This window comes from Heterodontus francisci, chromosome 3, assembly GCF_036365525.1.
Source record: "Heterodontus francisci isolate sHetFra1 chromosome 3, sHetFra1.hap1, whole genome shotgun sequence".
Taxonomy (NCBI): Eukaryota; Metazoa; Chordata; class Chondrichthyes; order Heterodontiformes; family Heterodontidae; genus Heterodontus; species Heterodontus francisci.
This window is the reverse complement of record NC_090373.1, coordinates 69,612,434-69,620,567: the sequence shown is the minus strand read 5'-3', so window position 1 is coordinate 69,620,567 and position 8,134 is coordinate 69,612,434. Positions and strand designations below refer to the sequence as shown.

Here is an 8,134-nt window from a genome sequence, read left to right as displayed (position 1 = left end):
TGCTCTTCCCCCCCCTCCCCTGCTCTTCCCCCCCCTCCCCTGCTCTTCCCCCCCCCCTCCCCTGCTCTTCCCCCCCCTCCCCTGCTCTTCCCCCCCCTCCCCTGCTCTTCCCCCCCCCTCCCCTGCTCTTCCCCCCCCCTCCCCTGCTCTTCCCCCCCCCCCTCCCCTGCTCTTCCCCCCCCCTCCCTGCTCTTCCCCCCCCCTCCCCTGCTCTTCCACCCCCCCTCTCCCCTGCTCTTCCCCCCCCTCTCCCCTGCTCTTCCCCCCCCCCTCTCCCCCTGCTCTTCCCCCCCCCCTCCCCTGCTCTTCCCCCCCCCTCCCCTGCTCTTCCCCCCCCCTCCCTGCTCTTCCCCCCCCTCCCTGCTCTTCCCCCCCCCCCTCCCTGCTCTTCCCCCCACTGCCCCCTCCCGCCCGCCCCCCCCCCAACTCTCCCCCTTCCAGTCGCCCCCCACTCTCCCCCTTCCGGTCACCCACCCCCCCCACTCCCCCTTCCGGCTGCCCCCCCCCCCCCACTCTCCTCCTTCCCCATCCCCCCCTTCCCTCCCTCTTCCCCAGCCCCCCCTCCCACAGCAATTAATTAGTAAAAATTCAATTAATTAACAAAAATCTGGAATTGAGAGCTAATTAAGTAATGGTACCATGAAGCTGTCTTTGATTGCTGTAAAAACCCTTTAGCGAAGCAAATCTTCTGTCATTGCCTGGTCTGGTCTCGATGTGACTCTGGACCCACAGCAATGCAGTTGACTCTTAACTGCCCTCTGAAATGGACAAGCACGCTGCTCAGTTGTCAAGGGCAATTAGGGATGGGCAACAAATGCTGGCCTTGCCAGTGATACCAACATCCCATGAAAGAATCTAAAAGAAATCACTATCCTGAACAAATTTCTGAAAATGTTTTCCAGATCCTTTCAATAGGATTTAAAATATTTTAAAAATGACATAAAAAATGGATGCATTTGCTGACAATGCAACCACTTGGTGGTGTTGTACTAGCACATGCACAAATGCAGCTTCATCCACTTAAATTTCACTGTCTGCGACGTTCAGACAGCTGCCAAGATTAAGATGGCACTGCTCAATTTATCACAGAAAAACAACTTCAACCCATGGCAGCACACAATGGACATGTTTGATACACGGAGAACATTGCGCTGTTTAAAGTCTCATCAGATGGACAGCACCTCTTGATAGTGCTGCATATCCTCTGTAATTCTGTGAGGTTTCAGTGCCATCCCACTTTCCAGCCACTCACTCCCCCCCCCCACCCCCAATCGTGCTCTCTGGCTGCTCACTTCCCCCCCCCTGCAATCCCCGCACTCCGGCTGCTCACTCCCACATCCCCCCCATCCCTCCAGACGCTAGCTCTAGCTTGCGGGCCATGCCACTTCCCTCCTTTCGGTCACTCACTCCTACATTGCCCATCACCCCTCACAGCCCACTTTGCTTCTTTGGGAGGAGCGAATGGCCGAGAGGAGGGAAGCGGCCTGCGGCCTAGAGCTAGTGTTTGGGGAGGGGGGGGGTGGTGGGGGGTGCAGTTGGAGAGCAGGATGGGTGCAAGCGGGGAGAGGGGACACGGGGAGTGAGCAGCCGGAGCGGGATGGGGGGGAAAGAGCGGGGAGGGGGATGAAGGACGTGGGGTGGAGGAGAGGAAGAATGGGGGAGAGGAAGAGCAGGGGGGAGTGGGGTAGAGTGGGGAGGGTAGGGGGAACGAGCGGCCGGAGAACGGAATGGGAGGAAGCGAGGAGCGAGCGGCTGGAGAGCAGGATCGGGGGGGAAGCGAGGAGTGAGCGGCCAGAGAATGGGATGGGGGGGCGAGGGGGTGGAAGAGAGGAGCGAGCGGCCTGAAGTGAGTGGCCAAGGGGGGAGAGCATTTTCCTGCGCATGTGCCAGTTAGTCCTGGCAAGGCAAGATGTACAGCATCTCAGAGCGCAGGTGACCGTTTGCGCATGTACGTAGCTTGAAGCGCTCTGAAGATGTCAGCGGGCCGCTTCATTGTCAGGAGTCACTTTGTAAAAAAAATTAGATCACTGAAAAATTGCAGTTATCTCGTTAAATGATGAGAGTGCAGAGGAGATTTACCAGAATGGTTCTAGGGATGAGGGATTTTAGCTACAAGGTTAGGTTGGAGAAGCTGGGGTTGTTCTTTTTGGAGCAAAGGAGATTGAGGGGATATTTGATAGAAGTGTAAAAAATTATAACAGGTTTAGATAAGGTAGACAAAGAAAAGCTGTTCCCATTAGCTGATGGAATAAGAACTAGAGGACACAGATTGAAGATTTTGGGCAACAGATGCAGGGGCGGATGTGAGCAAGAACGTTTTTACATAGCAAGTGGTAATGACTTGGAACACTCTGCCTACGAGGGTGGTGGAAGCAGAGATGATAGATTTTTAAAAGGAAATTGAATGGGCACTTGAGAAAAGTAAACTTGAAGGGCTACGGGGATAGAGCAGGGGAATGAGACTGATTGAATTGCCCCGCGGAGAGCTGGCATGGACTCGATAGGCTGAATGGCCTCCTGTGGTGTTATGACTCTATAAATTCTGAGTGAACCCATTGATGCACATGGTATAAGACCGACGAACTGTTCTGCACGTGTGATTGTTCATATAGTACAGTACCTCACTGTGAATATCTTTAGGGTCACACCAAAGTATAGCTTTTTGGTTCTTGCCAACATCAACTTGCATTTATCTAGCACATTTCATTGTGATAACATGCCCCAAGCACTTCACAGGAGTGTTCTACCTCTCTATTCAGAAAAAGATAAAACACTTTTTAACTGAGATTGCCTTTTTGAAATAAAAAAGAATTGTTTCAATTTTAGTTATATTCTGAATATTATTTTGCTAGGAACCTATAAGGATAGTAAACACTTTATATTACCTGACCCAGTTAAATTAAACTGAGCTATTATTCAGTTTTAAAATTTCAAACAGAGCTCTTAGTGTCTGAAGAACTTGGACCAGGTTTTATGTAGGTGAACATGTTGAGTTCAAAATTAACCTTTAATGTGGTTACCTTATTTTGTTTTACTGACAGGGAAAGCAGACATGGTTCAACTCCTCATAGTAAATGGGTCTCGATCTTGCTTGAGAACTGAGACTGGATGGACCCCAGCACATTTTGCTGCAGAATCTGGAAAAATATCCGTCCTTCGAATGCTGCATTCGCTACATGCTCCTATTGACAAAGCAGACCTCTATGGGGATACCCCCAAAAGGATCGCAGAAATATATGGACAGAAAGACTGTGTTAAATTTCTTGAAATGTAAGTAGTGGCATATAAATATTCTAAATAGATCTTGCTATGTTTCTGATAAATGGATGTTGTACCATTCTTCAATCTATTGTCAAAGATTTTAGTAACCATTGAATGTCAATGGATAATAGGGGTATGATGATGGCAAATGGAAAAATATTTTAGAAAGCATCTTGTGTAACTTGTGAATTCAGTTATCAGATTGCACAATCACACTCATGACTTTACAGAAACCAAATCCATTATGATTGTGGACATGAATTTATAATGGTGGTGGGGGTGGGGGTGTGGGGGGGGGAAATTGACAAAGTTTGACAAAAAATGATAATAGGAAGTTAAGTTGTGCAGCTATAAGATTTTTAATAAAGTATATATGGTAGAGTATAATGTCCACAAAACTGAACTTCTTAAATGGTAAATATAATTTTTTGGAATAATACTTTTCAAAATAAGTTGTAAAATTCCCAAAATAATAACTGCATTCAGCACAAATTATTCTCATACATTTATTAATATGCAGAAATTAATTCCCTTTTATTTTCAGAGCTGAGCAAGAGTGTTCCAATTACAGGAGAGTTGCTGAGATGAAAGGCATTTTATTAGATGACACGGATGAAGAGTGGGAAAACCAGAAGGAGGAAGAAATGGCTGAAAGGAAGGCAGCTGCAAAGAATGAGAGTAACAATGCACGTGGAGTTCGCCAAAGCCACAAAAACTATCCCCACACAGTGAGACCTAATACAGCGACACAGAAAGGAAAGTTATCAAATATTTATAGGGATTGTAAGAAAAAGGAAAAATAAAATCTAGCTTCAAGCCAAATACAACCAGAATCCTGTTCACGTAACCACAATACCTGAAGTTGCTTAAACTGATAGTTTCTTCTGGAGTGAATCAAGAACAACCAGCAAGACACAAATTGATCAAAGTTGTTTTGTTACACCTACAGAAAGGCACCCATATTGCTATAGCAATACTACAACTGCGTAACTACTGCTGCAGTATACCAGCCTTCAATGGCCTGGAATTTCCCAGCAAGTTTTTGTGCAACTGCATTTAAGAACAACATTGCACCAGTTTTTCCAAGGAAACTAGCATATGATGGATTTACACTGAAACATCGCTACTTTATTGATCATTTGTGCCGCTTCCAAGATATGGTTGACCAAGCCTTTTGCTGCTTATTTACATTGTTTTTCCCTCCCCATACAGAAAACCAGCTCACATAAGTTTCCTAGATTTTTGCATTTCTTGTTTTTATTTCAGATTTCCAGCATCTGCAGTATTTTGCTTTTATTTTAGTGTTTAATTCACTGCCACTTCTCTTCCAGGAATGCCTACCTTGAAGAAGTTCTGCTCTTCTCTCCGACGGGATTTTCGTTTGTCTCTTTTACTTTGTTCACCTTCATTGCTTTCTATTTCCCTCCTGGTGTTTGATAAAGTTTCTACCAAAACTCCGACGGGTTTGTTCCCTCCGCGACACCCTGGTCCCCTCCTCCATTACCCCCACCAACTCGTCCCCATCCCATGGCACCTTCCCCTGCAATCGCAGGAGGTGTAATACCTGCCCATTTACCTCCTCTCTCCTCACTATCCCAGGCCCCAAACACTCCTTTCAGGTGAAGCAGCGATTTACTTGTACTACTTTCAATGTAGTATACGGTATTCGCTGCTCACAATGTGGTCTCCTCTACATTGGGGAGACCAAGCGCAGACTGGGTGACCGTTTTGTGGAACACCTCCGCTTGGTCCGCAAGCAGGACCCTGAGCTTCTGGTTGCTTTCGATTTCAACACTCCCCCCTGCTCTCATGCTCACATCTCTGTCCTAGGATTGCTGCAGTGTTCCAGTGAACATCAACGCAAACTCGAGGAACAGCATCTCATCTACCGATTAGGCACACTGCAGCCTGCCGGACTGAACATTGAGTTCAATAATTTCAGAGTATGACAGCCCCCCATTTTTCTTTCATTTTTAGTTTTTTCTTTTTTAACATTTTTTACAACCTTTCTTTTTTGCATTTATTTCATTTCATCTTAGTTTGTTAAGTTTGCTTACCCACTGTTTTTTTTCATGCTTGCATTTGCTGCTGTTCAATATTCAGTCCGTTAACACCTATTCTGTACTAATGCTTTGTCTTTCAACGCACCATTAACACATTGTTTGCCTTTGCTCCGTGACCTTTTGGTCAGCTATGTGGCCTTGTCCAATCTGCACCTTCTCCTTTGTTATCTCTTGCCCCACCCCCAACTCACTTGCTTATAACCTGTGACATTTTTAATATTTGTCAGTTCCGAAGAAGGGTCACTGACCCGAAACGTTAAGTCTGCTTCTCTTTCCACAGATGCTGCCAGACCTGCTGAGTGGTTCCAGCATTTCTTGTTTTTGTTAGCAATGGAGCTGCTGCCTTTTCAAATATGTATAGAAATGAGAGGCTGAACCAGAAATGAGTTCCTCTCCAGCAAGCCTGGTGAAATGACAGGGATCTCAATTGGACATCTGAGTTCATACCCAGGTTTATCTGAGATTCACACTTCTCCCTCTCATTATGCAAGTTTTGGTGGTTCTTGCTGGACTATGAAATGATTCAGCATGTTGCTGTGTAGCATCAGTCGCTCTATTTCATACTCCACACATACACATTTCCTTCTTTTACAAAATAAAGTCCACTAAATAGGAATACAAACACCCCCCCCATAAGTATTTTCTGTACTTCGATTGACAACTTAATGGTGTGAAACATCATATATGCTTCACTCATTCTCACAATCTCAGATGACACTTCAGTACTTGGAATATTGCTATGCCATCATATCCATAATACAATTTAACTCCAATTTTAAAAGTATGTGAAATAAGTCAATGCAGTGTATATGGCATAAGGGCCTTGGTGAGGTCACACCTGGAATATTGTGTGCAGTTTTGGTCTCCTTATCTGAGGAAGGATGTTCTTGCTATAGAGGGAGTGCAGCGAAGGTTTACCGGACTAATTCCTGGCATGGCGGGTCTGACGTATGAGGAGAGATTGAGTTGGTTAGAATTATATTCGCTAGAGTTCAGAAGAGTGAGGGGGGATCTCATAGAAACCTATAAAATTCTAACAGGACTTGACAGGGTCGATGCAGGAAGGATGTTCCCGATGGTGGGGCAGTCCAGAACCAGGGGTCATAGTCTAAGAATACAGGGTAAACCTTTCAGGACTGAGATGAGGAGAAATTTCTTCACCCAGAGAGTGGTGAGCCTGTGGAATTCGCTACCACAGGAAGCAGTTGAGGCCAAAACATTGTATGTTTTCAAGAAGGAGTTAGGTATAGCTCTTGGGTCTAAAGGGATCAAAGGGTATGGGGCGAAAGCGGGAACAGGTTACTGAGTTAGATGATCAGCCATGATCATGAATGGCGGAGTAGGCTCGAAGGGCCGAATGGCTATTTTCTTTGTTTCTATGTAAGAGTTGTCATTATCTGTTTGATGTATATCCTTTTCTTTCTCAGTGGTATAATTGAAAGATTAAAAATCAAAACTATTTTGGATTCAAATTATTTAGCTTTGAACGTTTCAATTTTTTAGTTACAAACTCAATTTTAATCTTGCAGCTATGACTGAAAAAAATGTCACTTCCCTGTGATAGTGATGTATGTGGTCAGATATTTGATTTTTTTTCTTTGAGAAGCTTAATATGTATTAGAAATTGTATACTTAATATAGAAGCATTTGATTGTGTAAATCTTGATTATGTACCATTTGCTTATCAAGTTTAATAATTTAAAATTTTTTATTGTAATTTTGCTGCATTTATTAACATTTTTTGTGAATCAACTAATTGCATCACTTCAGAGCGAGACTTGTCTTCAAAATGTTTTATGTTTTGAGTTTTGTTTTTGCTTACTTACTTGCTCTTTCTATTCTGTTAATGTATTTTGCTCATGCTTTGTTTTGTTGTTTGTGACTTATAGTTTTTTTTAAGTCCTACCAGCTCATTAAAACGGATACAGAAAAGTAGCTATTGCTCTTATTATTACGATAAGAAATACATGACGTTAAAGCTGATTTGCTTTTAACAAGTTGATCCTTCATTTTTCAGTGGCACACTGGTTTCAAACTCATGGTGAGTTTACAATTTTGTCTGAAGAGGCAGCAAGAGGAGCCAGATACAGAAGTTGCTATTTCACCTAAATAGGGGAATAATTGAGTGAGTGAGTTATCCCGGATTGCTTTTAAAAACTCCTGGTGGGTCCTTATCCCAGTATACCCTCTTTCATACTTCGATCAAACTGTGAAATCCTTGTGCATGAAACAGTGCTACGTGAATCCCATGCTTCAACTAATGCAGTTTTCATGTTGCTGACTGTAGACTTTGATGCTTTGTTCAACAAAAACATAAATATACGTTGACACTTTGTGGATGTGTATTAGATACAAACATACCATTTTTTAAATTAATTTAGTTCTGTCGTAATCAAGTAATAATCCAAGATTGACACACAGTCTAAATGCACTAAAACAACCCTGAAACTCAATGGAAACTAAACATTTATAATGCTGTAAAGGATTCCATATTTATATCTGTTGAAAGAATGTTTTCTGAAGTAAACAACAAACTACTTAACAATCTCAAAAGTACCAATTAGTACAGTTTCTGTGATGGGTCATTCATGATAAAATGTCCTGTAAAACATTTTGATACAGTTGTGCAAATTGGGAGTCAAGCAGACCATGAGCCACTTAACTGGTAGGCATCTCACTCCCCCCTTCTGCTATGTGGAGTACAGATTGAACCCTCCACCTGTGGGTGATTTGTTCAGTACCATAGCCACTATATTGCAGGACCTGCCATATCAAGGTGTTAACTCTGGACACTTAACACCCTTTTCTAC

The 8,134-nt window shown here is 43.7% G+C and overlaps 1 protein-coding gene across 1 annotated transcript in view; it reads left to right on the top strand.

Moving 5' to 3' along the window:
* LOC137352334 (ankyrin repeat domain-containing protein 66) overlaps positions 1–7,112 on the top strand; it is a 29,977-nt gene extending 22,865 nt beyond the window's left edge. Inside the window, exons 2-3 of the mRNA XM_068017625.1 lie at positions 3,042–3,270; positions 3,806–7,112. Of these exons, the coding sequence (XP_067873726.1) occupies positions 3,042–3,270; positions 3,806–4,064 (488 nt within the window). The 3' untranslated portion in view covers positions 4,065–7,112. The remainder of the gene's footprint in view (positions 1–3,041; positions 3,271–3,805) is intronic.
* Positions 7,113–8,134: the final 1,022 nt, after the last annotated feature.